This window comes from Leucopleurus acutus (genome assembly GCF_964270905.1).
Source record: "Leucopleurus acutus genome assembly, chromosome: 10".
Lineage (NCBI taxonomy): Eukaryota > Metazoa > Chordata > Mammalia > Artiodactyla > Delphinidae > Leucopleurus > Leucopleurus acutus.
In genome coordinates, this window is record NC_139153.1 from 63,742,045 (window position 1) to 63,763,121 (window position 21,077).

At 38.3% G+C, this 21,077-nt stretch overlaps 1 protein-coding gene across 1 annotated transcript in view; it reads right to left on the reverse strand.

The window, feature by feature from the left end:
* The window catches only part of MLIP (muscular LMNA interacting protein), a gene marked incomplete at both ends in the record, with an annotated part of 289,309 nt that overhangs the window by 132,159 nt on the left and 136,073 nt on the right, over window positions 1–21,077 (reverse strand). Inside the window, one exon of the mRNA XM_082847426.1 lies at window positions 6,127–7,686. Coding sequence (XP_082703552.1) covers window positions 6,127–7,686 — 1,560 coding nt within the window. The remainder of the gene's footprint in view (window positions 1–6,126; window positions 7,687–21,077) is intronic.

Sequence of the window (21,077 nt, forward strand, 5' to 3'; positions counted from 1 at the left end):
GAACCATTTTTTAGGCATATCATCTTTATCTTCATTCAAGTCACATACAAGGATAGGGAGCTCTTGCCTACTGCATTCTGCCAACCTGGTGGGCATCAATCCATCTTGTAAATTTATTTGGATACGGCAGTTCAACTAACAGAGTCACTCAACAAAATATTGAGTATCTACTTTGTGACATGCATTGCTCTAAGTATCGGTGATTCAGCAGTAAACAAACACACAAAGCCTTTACTCTCTAGAGCTTACATCTTAATGAATTGAAACAAACAATAAACAAACAAATAAATAAGAAAGCAAAAGAAAAGCCATAGAGAGATAATAATATGCATAAAATTAAAATAAGGTAATGAGATAGACAGTGATCTCGAGGATGCTTTGGATTAAGCATTCAGATTTCACAGAAATATATCACTACTTCTCAAATATCTCTCCTTGTTCAAGATATCATGAAAGACATCACAAAAGCTAGAAGCTGGAAAGAATTCAATAAATGTCTTTTGCTGAAGAAAATGTCTGACTTCCAGTTATAACTGTTTTGGTAAACATTCACAACCTAAGAATTTGCCATAATTTTCAGAATTTACCTTCCATTTTTTGTGTTAAAAAAACAGCTTGCTTCTTTTTTCTGGTAAATCTCCTCTTTCCCATCATTTACAATACTTCTTTTGCAATAAAATTAGAAATTTCATCTGTTTTTTGAGATACGATTTATCTAGACCAGGAGATATGAACTTATTTAGAGCAACTAGTTGTCCTTTCTAGTTCTTCATCTATCTTGGGCTTTATGCATCTCTAAGACATATGTAGCCTTTCCTTCTCAGTCCAAACATCATTCTTGTTGCCATAAGAGATACTTTTTGTGTTCAGTATATTTCTTTTAGTTTCTCCTAACAATATCCAAATTTGGAGCATATTTCTTTTTTAGTATGTCAAGGCTTCCAGGTATGAAAGCAAATTCATTGGTTTCCCTTCCTTGGCTTAAAATTACAGATCATTCTAGTCACTGTAATTATAACTTAAATAATAAGAATAGGCTGTAATATTACAGGCTGGAATCACCATTAGTTAGTCATACAAGGTAGAACTGACCAGCCTGACTTTGAATCCAGCAAAAAATTCAGTGATAACTACTATATCTCTCCAATTTGCAATCTATGTTTTTAGTCATCTTTCCATAAATATCTGTTAAATATTCACTACATAACAGGTACAGGGCAAAGTTTAGGTTTAAAAAAGGAAATTGGGGCTTCCCTGGTGGCACAGTGGTTGAGAGTCCGCCTGCCGATGCAGGGGACACGGGTTCGTGCCCCGGTCCAGGAAGATCCCACATGCTGCGGAGCGGCTGGGCCCATGAGCCATGGACACTGAGCCTGTACGTCCGGAGCCTGTGCTCTGCAACAGGAGAGGCCACAACAGTGAGAGGCCCGTGTACCGCAAAAAAAAAAAAAAAAAAAGGAAATTGTATTTTGTATGTAAGTTTATCAGAGCTAATTCTATTTATAGGCAGTGCTAGATATTGTAGCATAAATCTTGGGTGTGAAGGTGGGAATAGCAAGAACACACCCTTCCCCTTCAGAAAATATTTCCCACCACTCTCCTCACCACCACCCCCATCACTGACACATAAAATTCACTACAGGCTCTAGTAATAAAGACCTATGAGATCTCAAAACAAACTGTACTATTTGCCTTGAGAATCAGGGATTTGAACTCATGGTTACACTTTAAGTACAGGTAAATGGCAGGACCTCAAATTACATAAACAAGACCCTGAGGAAGGGCCTGACCATACTCTCTCAAGAAGCATCACCTCCTTGGATGTCACCCTTTCAAAGAAACCTATCTCCGCCACCCAACATAAATTGGTGACAACCACCTCTTACCCTGCTATACTTTTCTCTATACTTATGATCTTCTAACATACAAGATAATTTACTTATTGGGGAGGGGGAGGGTCGTGGACTGTTTCTCTTTCACTATAGAATATGAATGTTCTTTTAGCAGGCATTTTTTGCAATTTTATTTGTTTCAGCATCTTCACAACTTTGAAACTTGTACATAATGAGCACTCAATACATATTTATTTTACAAATGAGTGATTTTTTTTGAACTCAGATTGACCATTTTTGCTCATAGAGGTACATTTCATTCTGTTCCCAGATTATGTAAGGATCAGCAGAAATGGAGAAAGTCACATAGAGGCTTGTAACCACCAAGTTTTCAGTGTGATATACTTGGAAATGTTATGATGCCTTAAAAGAATGAGAGCTTATAAATAAAACATCAACTATAAAAGTTCATAAAATATCTAAAAGCTCCCAACCGATTCCCTAAACAATCCATGTGTCCAGCTAGCTTTCAGGCCAGGACAGTGACACCACTGGAGCCCGCACAGAGCTTCAGACAATCATCATTGAGGGGCAAAATGTATGAGGTTTTGATGTAATGGCCATCCCAAATTTCCATATGGAACACCATGATAACTCACTAGGAGAAAAATGTAAATTATAATGAAGGCAAAAGATATTGGGAACCCAAATACAACTCCATAGATTAATTTTCTGATATTCAGGTTTTCCCAAGGGGAAAAAGTGTCTCAGACAATATACACATTGATCAAAGAGCCATGGGAGCAACATTCAGGGAGACACCCATCCTGTCTAGGACCATGATTATAATGTGAAATAATATTTTTCAACCATATCTGAAATTAAAATATAGCCGTTATGCTAATAAAAGCAGATTCAGAACTTTAAGATTCTATCTATGAGAAAGAAACATCAAACATACCTTATACCTGAATTTAGCTCAGCCTAAGCTAGCTGTTCCAGTTCATTTTCATATCAAAGGACAGTAAGGCCAGACTTGGAACTAATATCTTTCAAGCATTGATGTTTTAATTTGATGGCTATCTGTATTCTAGGACCTCTTTCCTTTCAGGATCTGGCACTGAGTGAAGCTGATCTAAATCTGAAACTCTTTGACTTCAAAGAGGGTCCTGTGCTCAGATTAGCACCACAGTGGAACGAACCAGACAAGAAACAGTCCCTAAAAGCATATAAATTCTTTGATATCCCAAAGCTTTTGTCTATTTCCTCCTATCAATCTATAAAGTAATCTTAGCAATTTAAACAAAACGAGTCAAACATCAAAAGAAACTGCGATAAGATTTATCTCTTCCAGTATCCAACAGTGTCCATTTTACTGAACTTTTTACACTCAAGTTACAATTCTTGCAAAGAATAGTTTTATTTATATATATATATATATATATATATATATATACACATACTGATTTTTTACCTACAGAGATAACAGCAAGAAGCAAGGAGGAAATAAATATGACAAATATTTATATGATATATATATGATAAATATGACAAATAAATATGTCTCGAGAGAAACCAATTTTGCAAAAGTTATTATAAATTTTACCCATTATAAGAAACATTTTTTCTGTTCAAAGGAACAGATAAAAATGGATTCGTTATAATCATTCTCCATATTTTCATACATGTTCATCAAATTTAAGAAGCATTTCTACAAGTTGAACTTTATTAACTTGGATATAAAGAAAATAAGCAGAAAAAATAAAGCTAACACTGAAAATTCTTCAATATTGGGGGCAGTAAATGAGCTGGGGAGGAACAGGTCTTCAAAAAACTTGATTTTAGGGCAAAAAAGGACTTCATCAGAAGCCGCTCTGGGCTCACTCTTTTCCAACTCTCCAAAAATGGGACAAAACATGAACAAAACAGAGTGAACCACAAACAGAAACCCTCTAAGAAACCTGTGGAGTAACACTACTTTTCATAGAGGTAAAGAATAAGTGTAAGGCAGTATGGTTTAAGAGACAATTGCCAATAAATTCAGGAAAAAGTAATGTTTAGATCACCAGGGGTTTTTTTTCAATACATTACAAATGAATACCATAATCACACATATGTATTGAAAAGATAATCACCAGGTCATTTCACCTCAAATAAATCATATTTTCAAACTTAGAGTTAGAGAGAAAGTTAGATTTCCTCCATCCCATTTGCTTTGAAGTTTAAAATACAAGGACTTAATAATCTTGAAAAATACATTTTAAAGTGATTCAAATATTATACAAATTGATAATTCTAATCATCATTTCATTCGTTCATAAGAATTAATAAATAAGGCTAAAATGATAATTAATATGAGTTATTGCTTTGTAGCAATAAATCTCAGTAATAAAGAACATGGCTTCAGGAATCAGTAGATTTCAATTAATATAAATGTCAGCTCTGCCAGTATAAGAAATGTAACCTGGGCAAGTTATTCACTGAACTACAGTTTCTTGGTATACAGAATGAAGAAAATAATATTACCAATCTCATATGGTCATGACAAAATTAACTAACACGGTCCCTGTTAATTAAATTTTAACTACTTTGCTTAACTACTAGGATAGTCCTTGACTCACAGAAAGTATTTGATATCTGTTACTGTAATTATCATTACTATCATCACTATTCGATGATAAGGCCAATCTTCTTACATGTCCACATATACTCCTCTGGGATCATCTTCTGTATATTTGGTGGAGTTGTTTACCATTTCTGAAATGCCACCTGCTTTCCTCTCCATTAAGCTAAATCCTAAACATTTCCGACAGGCCTGACATTTATGATAACTTCCCTTACTAAACATATCCCATAATAATATTTCTCTTATACTGAATTCAGTGAACTCTTATACACAATCTGTATTATGTTATATTAATATTGCCTTATCCTTGTTTTCTAGCTTTACTGTAGATTTAATAACTCTCTATAGCTTCTCCACATTATATATATGTATATGTTGTTTTGCTGAATAAAATATATTTTTAAGATAAAGGATTATTTTCCTTAAAAATAAAACACATCCACAAAAAAGCTAGTATGGTGGTGGGCATACAGTAGATGTCTAATGCATGCTTTTTAAGTTGAATTGTACTGTAACATATTAACAGCATCATGTGGGCTGTTTCATCTTTTCCATGGTAAGTTCATCATCCCAACAGTGACAGAGTTGAATACAATCTCCATGGAACCAACTTGGACACTCTAAAATGGTGTTAATTCAATGCACTGAACTGAAAATCCAAACCCCCTCCTAATACAGACACTTTCATAATTTTATTTCATTTATAGAATACTGACTGAATCCTAAGTGTCTAAACTCCATATCTTAAATTACATGAGAACAGTTGGGAAGCTGCTACACTCTAGGGCAGAGTTGCCTTCCTCCAGGAAAAAGGAACAATGAATGCTATGGGTAACTCCTTCAAATGTTTCCCTTCTCATATTAAAGTAAATGCTGATTTCACATCCTTCCTCAATGGGTCGCTTCAGAGCATTTAAAAGTCAATACTTCTCCTCTCTTAACTTTACTTCCCTCTACCCAGCCTGTTCATCCTTTCTGTATTTTATAATCATTAAGTATTCAGTGTTCATAATAAATCAAATAATTTTCACATACAAAGGAAATTTCTATTCTCTTTGCCCAACATATATATAGCTAAATCCATATTGATTTAGCTTGAGGTGTATGGAGAGCAATAAAGAAATCATCATGGTGGAAGGGGAAGAAAATTACTACTAATAAATAAATGCCAGTAAAGGAAATAGAAAGTTGTCAGATTGTCTGGGCAGTTATATGGGGCTTGATATATGATAATAGTCCATTTTACAGTAATCCTGTCTACTATTTTATCAGTACAGGATATTTTGATGGATAATAGGGTCCATGTTATTAAAGAATCAGAAATGTATCATATTCCCAAATTCCATCCTACTGCTCTAAATTCCATCTTCGGGATCAATAATATAACTCATATTATGCCTGGAAAAAAATGCCCTTGGAGCCACAGATATAAAAGGTTACCATAAGAGGATTTGCAACATCAAAGAGGCTTTCAGAAACATACACAATTTTAGACCATTTATAATTCATCTACACATTCAAATATACCAAATCTTAGATCCCCTTGCACTATCTCCTTGTAGGAACAGAAAGAATATCATAATTGATGATTTTTCCCCTGAAAAAAAAATGGTTCCGTATTTCAAAAGAAACATGCACCATGCAACGTGCAAAAAAAAAAAAAAATACCTTGTGTTTCTTATTTTCAGGGCCTGTTGACATGGACAATGCACAAGGTGAAATCAGCTCGTTGGTTCTTGTTAGAGAGATGGGAGGTGATGGGGATGAAACAGATGACCTGTGGTCAGATATGGAGCTTTCGGATTTCCCAAGTCTTGAAGGCAGGGTAAGATTTGGGTGCAGCGCTGAGGGACTGAGGTGGCGCACCTCGGTGGGCGGATTAGCACGAGGGAGAGCGGAGCACCCCAGTTGGGGAAGAGAGGCAGAGCCAGCGCTGGAGACAGGGTGTGGGGGAGGAGCTAAAGGCGTCTGCCCCGGGCCAGAGAGAGGTGCTGATGCTCTCTTGGATCTGTTTATCAGGTTTGAAAGAGCTGGGGAAGGATGGTAGCATTTCTCTGGAGAGGGGAGCCTGGCTTTTGGGTTAGTAGGAGGAGACACCGAAGACGATGCCGACGAGGCTAACGTAGAAGGATGTGGGGAAATATCCCTGGGCTTTCCTGGGCCCCTGAGGTCAGCATCCTGTCTGCCCTTGGAAAACAAAGGAGAAAAGCTTGGAGGGACAGGAGGCAGACCTGTAGAACTGGAGGTACTGGTTTGCAGCTGGGAAATCATTGGGCTGCTCTTTAAAGAAGTGGGGGATGGCGTTTTCTCTACATTCAAAGAAGCAAGGCTGCTACTGCCCTGTTTCGGGGGAGAAAGGGAGGATGCCAGAGGAAGGGGAGCAGCTTTAGTGGAAAAAGGTAAGGGAAAGGATTGCTGGCTGAGATCAGAAACCTGGTTTTCCCTTTGCTCTGGAGACGCCGCTCTCAGGGAGCAACTTGAGAGGGATTTTTTAGGCGTAGGAGAGGTTTGTTTAATTTTTGGATCGAGTGTGAGGCTGGAAGAAGCCAGGGAGTTGAGAGAGAAGGTGGGACAGGATGCCGGGGAAAGGGGTCTTTGGTGAGAAGGGTTGGACTTGAGGATGGCAGTGAGGAGGGAAAGCCGGGAGGGCACTGGGGATTTCACCCCTGACGTTGAGAAGTTCCCGCTGGATGACACTTCGCTACAGACAGTGGAAGAAGAGCCGTGGAAAGGGGAGGGGAAGGGTTTGGGACTCGGAGAGAGTGAGTGCGTGACGATGCGGACCGGGATGTAGGAGGCTGAATTCGACTTCAGAGAAGCACCGGAGGGCAGCGAAGGAGAAGAGGTTCTCGGACTTTCTCTGGGACTAAGGACATGCGAGGTGACAGTCTTCTTGAGGACTTCAGACGTCAGGCCAGGTTTTTGCTGGACTGCACTTGGACTGGATGAGTGAGAACCTGATAATTGAGCGGGATGGGGGAACTGTGACGTCGAGGACGTGCCCTTCGGTGCAAAAAATGGTGCAGAGTGAGCGGAAGTTTGAAAGTACATGGCTGTTTCTTCCACCAGGGCCCCACTGACATCCAGCCTCCTCGGGTGGAACTCCTCCAGGACAGAGGCTCCGGCTAGGTCGACTGGGACAGGTGGTGTTTTCTGATTAGTTGGAGAAACAAAGGAGAAAGCAGGTGGTTTATAGGCAAGCTGCTCAGAGGCAGTGGGAGAAGTTAACTAGAGGAAAGAGAAATAGACAGGGTCATAGGACATCATTTGTGAAACTGTCAAAACATTCTTGTCACTTGTGCATTTATGCAAACAGTCTTATTAGTTTACACAAAAAGAGGCCCTTAAACCTCTGAGAAAATGGCAGAAATTCTGTTTTGCTAATGAGGCATTGCTTTGAATTTGAAATAAAATATAAATAAATGGTGAACTCTTAGATACTATATCTCATTTATTCTCCAGAATGAACATCAATATAAAATTGTATTTGCATGTCTCCCTTTGGAAGATAATTCATTGACAAAAATCTAAAAGAGTTATCTTCTTTTGGAATTGTGTGATTTGAAAAGATTTAAATCACCATCAATATAAATTTCAAAATGCACTTTGGAAAAGGAAATAGGTCTTCTTCCATTGCAAGAATATAAACCATAATATAATAATAATGACTACAATCCTTAAAAACTTTACCTCACTTTGAACGTTAAAAATTCTAAAAACTTGGACTACTCCTACATATTGTAAACCTGAAAATAATGCCCAGAATTCAAAAGATGCAGTGCTTAACATCAACATAACTGTAACAAACTGAGAGACTGAAAGCCAAGGCTGAAACAGAGAGGGAGTTTTAGCTTATGAAAAATATTTTCCCTAATTACTTGCCAGAATGAACAGTTAATAAATGATGTGAGTTATGTTGGAAGGAATGAATAGATACTCTCATATGGAAAGAAGCCAGAGTACATTATCTTTTTTTTTTTTAATTGGAGTATAATTGCTTTACAATGTTGTGTTAGTTTCTGCTGTAAAATGAAGTGAATCAGCTATATGCATACCTATATCCCCTCCTTCTTGGACCTCCTTCCCACCCCTGCCTCCATCCCACCCATCTAGGTCATCACGGAGCACCGAGCTGAGCTCCCCGTGCTATAGAGCAGTTTCCCACTAGCTATCTGTTTTACACATGGTAGTGTATTTATGTCAAACCTAATCTCCCAATTCATCCCACCCTCCCCTTCCCCCACTGTGTCCACATGTCTGTTCTCTACGTCTATGTCTCTATAGGTGCCCTGCAAATAGGTTCATCTAATCTGCCTGAAACAATGCAAGCCACCAATCCCACATCAAATAAAAAGAAAATAAAGAAATATTGTATCACTTTCAAGAGAAGCTAGGGAGAGCCTGTAAAATAACTGAGTAGCTCTATTCTTGCCCTATTTTTAAAATTATCCAGTACTTTAAGACAAATACTGAAATTATAAATGATTCTAAAGCCAAATCTTTTAAACAGAGGTTTCCCTTTAAAATTACTGATTTGAGTCTATTGATCCATAAGAGAAAAGAAAATATTTGTACCTAATACAGAATTTAGGGAATATCTGTTATTCAAAATATTAATTTGTTAAGTTAATATTAATTTATTAAGTTATATACTTAATTTATTAAGTTATATATTAAGTTGTATAATATTATATACATTGCATTACATAGCAGAAAAGTGTACGACCATAATAATTAAACTTAGCAAGAGCTTCATTTATAAACTCAGTAAAAGATATTTCTTGATTTTGCTCTATAACATGTTAAGAAGGTGTCCATCAGACCTAATGCAAAGATTTTCATATCATAGAGTTTTGAGTTCTAAAAATATTTAAGACTGATAAATTCAAACAACTCACCCCAAACTTCTAAGTTTCTGAGCAAATGTACCCAAAATATTCTTCTCTTTTTATATGTAAATTCATTTGTGTATTTGCAACACAGAATTCTTGCCACATAAATTATTTTTGAATAATTTTGGCATGCAACCCAGAATATCTGAAAATCATCAATAATTGAAAATCAAACAATTCAATCAAATTGAAAAAGAAAGCTTAACAATTCCCTCACATAAGTTTTGCTTAAAAACAATTCGCTTATCCAGTATTTGTAAAACCAACTCTTGTGTTTAGCCATAAGTGAAAGGTCTTCTCTAATTGTTTCCTATGATTGGTCTGTCCTCATGGAAGGAATGAAGAAATTTCGAGGCTATGTACAGTCTCTTTGCATGCTATGCCATAGCTTTTGTTATAAAAAATTGTAAATTAATAACAGCCACAAAAATTCCATTACCTTTTCAGTCATGTTTCCAAATAATTGTAAATTAATAACAGCCACAAAAATTCCATTACCTTTTCAGTCATGTTTCCAAATAACTTCAGTTTATATAACAAACTCATTAATTCATCCTGATTATCTACCAAATTATCATGTTAAAATCTCAGGACTGTGATTTTGAGGGTCTCATCAGAGGAAAAGACTGTTCCCTTCAATTTCCCCAAGACTATGGCTTCTAATTACCAAACATTCTATTACATGAAGTCATATCTTACCTAATATAAGTAACTCTTAATTTTACTGTACTTTCTAATAGCTTATCATTGAAGAACTTCTAAGAAAAGTTCAAAGGGAAAGATTCTGAAAAGTCTAAGAATGTTTTTTATTATATTTTCCTATTTGATGTATTAATAAGCATTTGCAATATGTTTTTTTCTAATTTGATGTTATCCTAATTTATACTGATATAAAAATGTGGCACCATATTTTTATAAAATTTCCAGGAGAAGGGAATGCATTTTTTAATGAAAAAGATTCATTTTCCTGAGTTCCTCTTATTAATAACTTTAAAAAAAGAGCGAGTAAAGACATGAATGATTTTATGCAGGAAGAAAGGATGGATACCTGTCAAATGTTCAGTCAAGTAGCTCGAAATAGGCCCTTTATTTTAGCTCTTTCCTGTAAATCCCTTACTGATGATAATAAACTTCTCTGATGATGCCTACAAATTATATCAATCTTTCCATCCTCTCCCATTAATAACCCCAGTTCTGTTCTCTAGGTTCTCTAATTCCTTCTCTCTCAAACCTGTTCTCTGTCTTCTCCACCATTTATTTCTAACCTGATATTTGTTGATGTCTTCGCTTCAGGCACCTCTCTAAAATCACCGCTGACTATGTTCTCCAATCCCCAGCCCTCTTCTGATTCCTTGAGTCCCCTTACCACATACCTCCTCCAAAATCATTTTCAGAACTCTCTTCTCCTAGAAAAACTATCCTGAGCTCTGAATACATTCACAGTAATCTCTGTAACAGAGGATGCTTACAATATTCTGCTCTCATCAAGTGGATGGTCTTAATCTTAAATCCATATTGGATCCTGCATAATAGAGGCTATCAGTTATTTTAACAACCAGTCTCTGTAGTATAGCTGCCTTGTCACTTTAGTCAATCTCAAATTAACTGCTTCTCAGCACTATTCACAGTAGCCAACACATGGAAGCAACCTAAATGTCCATAGACAGAGGAATGGATAAAGAAGATGTGGTATTATATACAAAGGAATACCACTCAGCCATAAAAAAGAATGAAATAATGGCATTTGCAGCAACATGGATATAACTAGAGATTATCATACTCAGTGAAGTAAGTCAGAAAGAGAAAGACAAATACCATATGATTTCACTTATATGTGGAATCTAAAATACAACACAAATGAACTTATCTATGAAACAGAAACAGACTCACAGAGATACAGAACAGACTTGCAGTTGCTAAGGGAGGGTGTTGGGGGAGGGATAGACTGGGAGGTTGGGATTAGCAGATGCAAACTATTATATATAGAGAGAATGGATAAACAATAAGGTCCCACTGTATAGCACAGGGAAATATATTCAGTATCCAATGGTAAACCATATGGAAAAGAATATTAAAAAAAAAAGAATGTATATATATATATGTGTAACAATCACTTTGCTGAAAAGTAGAAATTAACACAACATTGTAAATAAATTATAGTTCAATAATAAATAAATAAAATTAACTGCTTCTGTGTATATTCAGTTTTTCCTAATGTGTCCATGAGATTCCAAAACATCTGAATAAAAACAAAAATGTCTGATCTGCTGCCTGATGGTCTGAATAGTTCCCAAGATTTAAACCATGTTGGTCCATATAGTTGTGATCTTTCTCCTGAATCTGTACAGTTTCTGCAAGGCAGAAACTCCTGATTCTCCTTTGTCCTTGCATGCAATCATTACATTATAGCTCCTTGGCCTCCTAAACAAACCTGCTGATCTGTCCTCTTCTCACTGATGGACACTTGCAATGTGACTGAGCAGATTCTCAGCCTTTCTTACCTGAACAATTTAAGTCATCTTTTTGGTATTCCTATTTCTAGTTGCACCCAATTGCACCTATCTTCAGACTGACCTGTTAAAAATCTAATCAGGGCTTCCCTGGTGGCTCAGTGGTTGAGAGTCCGCCTGCCGATGCAGGGGACACGGGTTCGTGCCCCGGTCCGGGAGGATCCCACATGCCACGGAGCGGCTGGGCCCGTGAGCCATGGCCGCTGAGCCTGCCTATCCGGAGCCTGTGCTCCGCAACGGGAGAGGCCACAGGAGTGAGAAGCCCACACACAGAAAAAAAAAAAAAAATCTAATCAAAACACACCAATGCTCAAGATGTCACCAATACTTTCCCACATCTACCAAGAGCTCAAGATTGTTCCTTCACAACAGAGCCCCTCTCCTCCTAGCCAGTCTCATCTCCCTCATCCCCTGCTATTTTGCATTTTAGGTTTTAGAAATACTTATTTAATCTCAACCTTCTTGCCAATATTGTCAACACTCTAGCCATCTTGTTCTTTTGCTAATCCACTTGGCAAATCATTATTCTTAAATCAATTATGCTCCTAGACCTAGTCTACTTAAAGCTGTTATTTTAAAAATATAATGGAACCCAGGGCCACTGCACTTGATTTAAGAACTTGTCCTGTACAAGGGCACCAGCTGAGAGTGGGGCTGAACTTTCCTACACTAAGCAGAGGGGGTACATTTTTCTAATTCACACATGGGCTGGGTAAGGCACTGTAAATTGGTGTCATCATAAACTTAAGGTCTATAGTCTCAGCTGGGCTGTGTACCACTCAGCTTTTTTGTGGGTCGTTTGGGATTTTTTCTTTTCTTTTCTTATATTTTGACCTCAGCTTCCTCTCCTGTTCTAAACAACAGCCTTCCACAAAGTTAGCACTCACTAACCCTTTTCCCAGAACCTCCCTCACTGTGTGCAACAGATAACTGAAATTCCTTTTCTCCAAGGAAAATTATGATTACTGGGAAAATTAATTTTTTCTAGACCTATTCTTATCCCCTTTCCTTCATTCTAAAGAAAAATAATGTCTTTTCCCTTTTTAAGAGTAAATTTCCCTCTGTACTCTGAATCCCAGCAGCTCTTGCCTTCTCAGGGATCCCATTTCATTAACTATCCCCTGTATGCTATGTATTCATCCTTTTTCTTTTTTACTGGTTCTCTCATCCTAACATAAAGCAGAATACTTCCCATCATTAAAAAGATAATAATAACTATCATGCAGTAGACTGTAAAAATGTCCACATTTTTCTACTCTTTTCGTAAGAAAAGCAAAGTCCTTTTCCTCATTCACCCTTTAACCTCACCTAGCCATATGACTTGTTTTGACCAGTGGGATGTTAGCAAATGTGATACAAGACACAGTGGCTTGAAAAGCACTTGTGCATTGGGGCTTACTGGCTTGCTGAGTGCAGAGCATCACCACAATGTAAATGAGCCCAGGCTAGTCCACTGGAAGATGCCAGACCACATCTCAGCTAACCAACCACCAGACAGCTAACCAGCCAGCAGCTGACCCAGCAGCCAATTGCAGACCCGTAAGTGAACCGCAGCAAAGATCAGCCAAGCCTGACCCAGAGCTGCAGAACCACGCAGCTGAACACAGCCAAATTGTTGACCTGCGGATTTTTGAGCTAAATAGATGGTTGCTGTTTGAAAACACAATTTTGGTACTGTTTGTTAAGCAACAAAATCTAACTGATAAAAACACATGCACACATATGCACCAAGATCTGTGGTGCCTGTAAATACCCTAGTTACAGGTCTATGTAGATTTCTTCTCAGTCACACCTTTCCCTACCATCACTGTGTTGATTTACTTACTTATTCTGGCCAACACACCCTAAAATGACTTCTCAAACAGCCGCCCCCACACAGACTGCCTTAATCCCCTCCTCTTAAATGTAGATGGAGACTGTGAATTGATTCTAGCTAATAGAACCTGGCAAAGGTGAAGGGATTTTGCAAATGTATTTAAGGTTCCTAATCAGGTGACTTTAACTTAATCAAATAAGAGATCCTCCTGAGTAGGTATGCCCTAATGCAATAGGGAAGAACAAATCTGACTCCATATTGGATGTGTTTCTTTTACTTTAACCTGTGTATCTATTGCTTTAGCTACAAGTTAAGAATGTTGCCTATAACCTGAAATATGCAGGATAGCGCATTCTCAAGGCTCTAACCTTTAAAGGTGTAACACTTTTCCATTCATATAGAGATAAAAAGTTGCAGAACAGAGTAACATCTGTCTTGAAGGTTTATAGGAACATTGTGACCAGACCTACAGACCTATGTGGACAGCTGCAAAAACAAAGGATTCCAACACCAAGAAGTTTGCAACAACTAACTAAACCACCTGCCCTTTTTAGATAAAAGAAGACTGAATTCCAACTCAGGGAAGCTGGTTCCTTGGGGCACTAGTCTGCCATCTTCTTGGTCTGCTAGCTTTCCAAATAAAGTCACTATTCCTGGCCCCAACAACTCATCTCTCTTATTAGCCTGACATGCGGTGAACAGTACGAGCTCAGATTTGGCAACACTAATAAAATGAGCCCTTTAAAAGAGGGTCAGAAAGCTGGAGATCAAGGTAGCAGCTTTAAGAAGCAAGCTGCCATGAATTCTACAGCCTCGAGGAAATGAATTCTGCCAGTAACATGGGGGAACTTAGAGGCAGACCCTTCCCTTAGGAGAGTTTCCAGGTGAGATGAACTTGACATCTTGATTTCAAACTTGTGAGACCCAGCTCAGCTGTGCCCAGGCCTCTGATCTAAAAAACCCTGGAGAAAATAAATAGGTGTTTTTTTTTAAGCCACTAAATATATGGTAATCTGTTATGCAGCAATAGAAAAGTAATATACTTCCCCTGACTTCTTAACAGATTTTACCCCCAGCTCTTCTGCAGAAACTGTTATCACCAATATCTACAATGGTTTATTTTTTCCTAAGCCCCTCAGACACTTGAATCCCTTATCTCTTCTGATTTCTCTACAGAATCTGACTTGCAATCTCTTCCTCCTTTTCAAAACTGTTTTATCTGTGGCCTCTATATCATCTCTCTCTCCTAGTGTATTTCCTAGTATATTTGATGAGCCCTTATAATACTCCTTCTCTTTTCCACCCTCTTCTTGTGTGTCAGTACTTCCCTGGCTGTCCTCACTGTCTGGAATGCCTGGGCTCTGTTCGTCAGCCAAGAACACTTTTACTCATCTTTCACATTTCAGCTCAGACAATGTGAACCCTTCCTGGTGATCCAGGATGATCTAGGTGTCCTCCCTCTAGACGTCCCACTGTTCCTTGAACCTGTCACCTTTCATTGGCATCATTTTCAGGTGCAATTGTTTTCCAAGCTCCTTGAAGGCAGGTACTAAGTTCTTTTAAAGTTTACTCTCCTAGTTTCTAATGTCTGGCATGTTACCTTCATGCAGGAATGAGGAAATAAAGTGTCAAGTGGGTGTAGGAACAGAAAGCCAGAGAGGAGGGTGTGGTGTCACATCCTGACACCTCCCTCCACAGTGGCATCATCACCTCCCTCCACAGTTGGCCCCTCTTATTCTGCTCCAGACTCTGGGCATGAGGGTGGAGAGACTGATGGCTCTTAGATCCACAGGTCTGTCTTTTCCTCATCAGCAAGACAAATATTTGAGTTCTGATACCAAAAGTCGGGAGTCCCTCCTTTTAAAAGTCTTCCTCACCCTTCTGCTGAAATTGTCAAAGCAACTTGATTTTCCATAAATGTACTTCCTCTGCCCCTCGGGCTATTGGTACAATTGATCTCAACCAGAAGGAGCAACCAACGACCAGTGAGGCATCACAGGGATTCTGCCAGCATCAGAGCAGAGCCAGGGTCCCCCACTGAGTCAGAGGAACTCTCCTTGGTGTGTCCAGTGTCACTCACCATGGACAGTGACAACGTAGGTTAAGTGGGTGGAATAGGATGGAATCGTATACTCACCCTAAACAAGAAAGGAAATGGGGAGTTGGCAATGGGAAGAGCACTAGAGAAAGGTTTTTAAAGCAATAAAATCAGTTGGTCAGGGGTATGTATATCAATTAAAAGAATGAGGGCCTCTACGTTTTTAATCATCTCAACTGCCTCAAGGCAATTATACGATCAAGTGGGCCCAGCCAGAATCTGCGATACTACTTGGATGACCTCCCACCTGCTATGCAAGCCAGACTCCTGTTTTGTTTTCTTTGCTGCTGGGCCCCATGTAGCTCTGCTCTGCCTACAGTTAGGAAGTCATCCTGCTGATGGGCATGTACAAATGACTTCCTTGCATTTTAATAGAAACATGCCATTTTTCAGGAACCTGTGTCTCCAAGCTAGTCTTCTCAGCAGTTAGAGTAGCAGAAGACTAGCAGTTAGCAGAACTAACATGGAAGTTTAACCTCCCAGCTTTTTTCAAAGTCTTAAACCTCTAAATCCCTAGGCCCAAAGCTATGGACAATGTGTTTTAACAGGCAACATACAAAACAACAGCCAAGCTATGAGGCTGGAGTCCTAGGCTGTCTTCCCTCCTCTAATATAATTTTTCTCTGCTGTAAATTAAGAGAGTTATGTAATGATGTCTGTTCCCTATTTATATGGCAGTGTCATGGGAAAAGGAGGATCATTCATTCATTCATTCATCAGATACTCTCTTAGTACCTATAGTGTCTCAGGCATTGGATTTAGGTGATGCAGACAGAAGGCAAGAAGATTTTTTGTCATCACAGGGCTCACAAATCTACTGGTGTAAGAGAGACATATAAAAGCTACTCTGATACAATGTGCTGGTATGAATAGGGTATTTCACTATAGAACAAAGGCCCACGACTATGAAAAATGTTTCTATGTCTGATGCCCTGTCCAAATAATTTGTTGCAATCTCTTTTCCATGGATCCCTAAAATCTAGGTTCTTAATTAATATGAGTGCCAATGTCCAAATTTCCCAGACTTTTTTGTAAGAGCCTCCTCTATTTGGCCACCACTAGTTCTACTGATCTTATTTTTTGTGTCCTTTCTTCCGTTCTGACATCCAAGCTATGTTTGAACGGATATATAAAATGTTTCCCTCCTCCCATGTTCCTTACCCTGTGCCCCCAAACATGCTGCCATTTCCAACTTTTTAAATACACTGAATCATTCCTGAGAACACTTATGGGCCAGGAACTGTTCTAGGCCATATATTTAATCTCATTTAATCTTCCCAAGGAAGGTTGATAGCATCACCCCATTCTACAGATGAGGACACTAGAGTTTATGACCTCAAGTAACTGCCCAGAGGAGTGTGACCGTAAGTTGCCAGTCTCATTTTTGCTTTTTCACACCATCTCTCTACTGTGTGATCTCCCTTTCACTACTTATCCATTCCTCAACTTGATTTCTGCCCCATCACCCCACTCACATTGTTCCCATCAAGGTCACCAAATGACCTCCTAAGTCCTATATTTAATGGATATACTTTGAAGGCCCTACTTTATTTGGCTTTGTTTTGTATTTTATTTTGACTTGTATTAAATTTATAATATTTTCTATTGTGTTATATATTATATTATTTTCATAAATCATATTATAGAATAATATTTTAGTAGAAGGTGCCAGGCTGCTCTTCTGGAGCAGAGCTGGTCACATGCTGGACAACCCCATCCCCTCTCCCAGAGGAGGAGCCCAGAGGAGGTGTGTGTCCAAGCCGGTAATGAGACCAGACTCTGGGCTCTAACCTGGGAGAGCAGAAGGGCTCCCATATCCCAAATTGAGACAGCGGCCAGGTCAGACCCCGCATCCCTAGCCCCATCCCTACACATCTGGTTCTAATAATAATCATGCAGGAGAGGGTCCCTTCCCTTCCTTGCAGAGGACACACCTCCCTGCAGGGACCCCTAGTGCTTCACCTCCAACTCTATCAGCAAAAGGCCTTTTGATCCTTCCCTTCCCTTTGATCTTGGCCTCTTGATCTCCTAGCTTCTAATCTTCTCTAAATCAAGCAGCAGCATATATTAACCTGGCTGTCCCACTTGGCAGAATTACTTGCTGCAGGACAGTAAGAAAATCTGTCGTCAAGGCAGCTAGAAAATATGAAAGTACAATATTGGAGAGGAAAGCTGCCTTCTCCAGGAGGTCTCCCGGCATAAAACAGGGAGAACCATATGATTCCTATGTGATAATTCCATGTTCATTCTCAAAACATGTCATGCCACCCGAATGTTCTTTCACGGCTGGTATTTTGTATCCCAGAATGGATATGATTGATAACAGATTCATTTGAGTTTTACAAAGAAAACATTACTGAGCTACGTTTAAATTATTGATTAATTAATTAATGTTTGTATAGTTTATGTATTTGGCCTCATTTATAAACTACCTTTTATTCGAAAGTCTCTTTAGCTTTCCCTGCATGAAACCCCTCTCTCCAACTTCTTTGGTCCCCTCTCAGCCTCCTTCTTTGGCTTCTCATCTTTCACTGGCCCTTTATACTTGACTGCGTCCTGCGTTGTATCTTGTATCTTCCTGTTTTGCATTATTTCCATGAGTAAACAGCTCCATTCTCATAGCTTCAGCTCATATAGGAAATACTTCCAGTCTCCCATCTCCCTCATGTCCAGATTCATATTTCCAGCTTCTTTCTTGATAGCATTGCATTCTGCCACCAGGAATCTCAAACTCAACATTAGATATGGACAGTGACAACTAACTGTCCACCCTTCCCAAGACCTGTTATTCTTTCCTCAGTTTATGCCAACATTCATTCAATTTCCTTGGTTATAAATTTCATTCATCACTGATTTTTTTTTCCGTATGTGGTCAATGAACAAATCCAGTTCATTCTACCCCCAGAAAGTCCCTCTTTTTATTCCCACAGACACTGTCTTAGCTCCAGGCTTTATTGTAGGTCTTTCAGACAAATCATTCTGTTTTTATACATGTATATTCACCTCTCTTTTAAGTCTAATACTATCCCTAGGAAAGTCAACTCTTAGCCATCTACACCAACATTCAAGACATTAACATTCAAAAACATTACTCTTTTCTTTCTGAATTTTATTTGAAAGGCTTTTGATTCAACTGCTTATATTATACAGTCTTTTTAATTTTGACTTACACTTTAAAATTTTAAATTCTTTAATGATTTTTAACATAATGTACTTTTGCTTAAACATGCCACCTCAGCAAAAGTATTTGGAACACAAAATACACTCAACCCAATATTTATACTGACTTTGTTCAAGATAATATAGTAACCACTATAGAGAAAAAAGTGTTTAATAAAAATGGGCTTAACGTGGACCTTACCTCTAAAAACTTTACAGTCTGTTAGGTGAAATAAGGCATGAACCTAAATAGTTATAATACATGCTGGAATAGGATACTTGTTATAGAAGATGTACAGAAAAAGCTACCAGAATTATATTGAGGGAGAGTTTGCTTTCACTGAAGGAACCAAAGCAGGCTTCATGAAGGAGTCAATATCTGAGCAAGGACTTCAAAGATGTGAATTTTTAAATATTTATGCTTTTCATACACCTTACTGAACCTCATGTATATGCAAGACACTCTACTAAGTGCTAGAGGTACAGAAATGTACAAGGGACAGACCTTGACTTCAAATAGTTCTCAGTCTAGTGAGGAAGAAAGATAAAATCCACCATTATAATCAGGTGAAAAGGAGTTATATTGGAGATTTTCTAAAAAGACTACAAACTACAAGGAAAATGACAAAGATATAGGAGAGAAACTAACTCGTCTTCAAAGGGAATGTCTCTAGGGAAAGGTACTGCTTGGGCTGAGCTTAGAGCATCAAGTAGCTGTGGCCACATGTAGATGGGCTGAGAAGAGAGAAGAATCACACACAGAGGAATCAAGGACCAGGGATGCAAAGGTATGACGTGTATTCTTCGATGACAGTTCAGGAGAGCTGAAGAATAGAAGTACCAATGTGGATAGAAAACAACATCTAGGCTAGGTTATAGAAAGGTTAAAGGTCAGACTAGGAGCTAAGTAAATTTTTTTTAGGAATAGCTTCATAAATTATTCCTGACTGATAGTGATAATATATAGACAATTCTGTACATGGATTCATTTTTACCAGGTGGACCAGAAATAATTAACTACATTTCTGATTGAAAAGCTGATGTTGTTGGCATCAGGTAATCCAATTATGGGATAATCTTTGGGCTTTTTACACTAAGCTTCTGACTACTGACTGTACTAACTTCTCAGAGTGACTTCTTTAATGCTTTGGCCATTTCTGTTTAGCTTACATTTAACAGTCATCTCATTTTCACTTTTCTTTTTTTTAATGTTTATTTCATGATGACCTACTATTCATCACTCAAATGGATTACTATAGGAAATGGAATCCGGAACAATGGTTATTCCCAAACATTTCAGGACCCAGTTTTCCTCCATCTGCAGTAATCATAATGCTCATCCACCACTAATGAATTAGGCTGAGCTTTGCCTTTTCATTTGGAGCTTTGATACCATGAGCTATAACCTACTTCTAACTAACTGATTTTGGCAAAAAGGTCCCAAATGTGTGTTTTGTCTCTGGTTTGCCCTCTATATATTTGGTTACATGAAAACAAAATAAATGACCAACTCAGCAGAAGAAATCTATCAGTTGGGGAAAAGAGTAAATTGAAAATCCAAACATTGCTTCATTAAGAATACTTTTCTTTATTTATATTTGGTATCACCATGTCTTCAAAGGCCATGTTAAACTACACTCCACACGCTATGGAAACTTCCACATTGCCAACTTGCTTATTTCATCATCTTTCCTAAGGCAAGAAAGAAATGTTTAAGCCTACCACCACTTACTGAGAATATGTTTAATTATATGATTAGAATATTCCCAATAACTAGCTAAGAATAAATTTCAAGAAGAAATAAATGTTTTAATCCAATAGACCTGGGTGGTGCTACCCCAGTGAGAGTCTTCTATCACCAAAAGACAGCATGAGGATACTGGATGCTTGAGGGTGACATAAATACATCATTAGGAAGTCCAGTGAAGGCCGCATAAATAAAGATAAGGTGGCACCAAAGATAAGATGCCTACGCTACAGTTTTGCATAGGTCCTAGTAGTACCAAAAGGCCAACTCAACAATAAAAATGTTCTCCCAACTACTTTGGTATGCTTGCAAGTGGCTGGTCTAGCAGATTCTAAATAGAACATCTTGGTACTGACTCATCCTCATTGTCACAGGGAGCTCTGCACCCATTACTTAC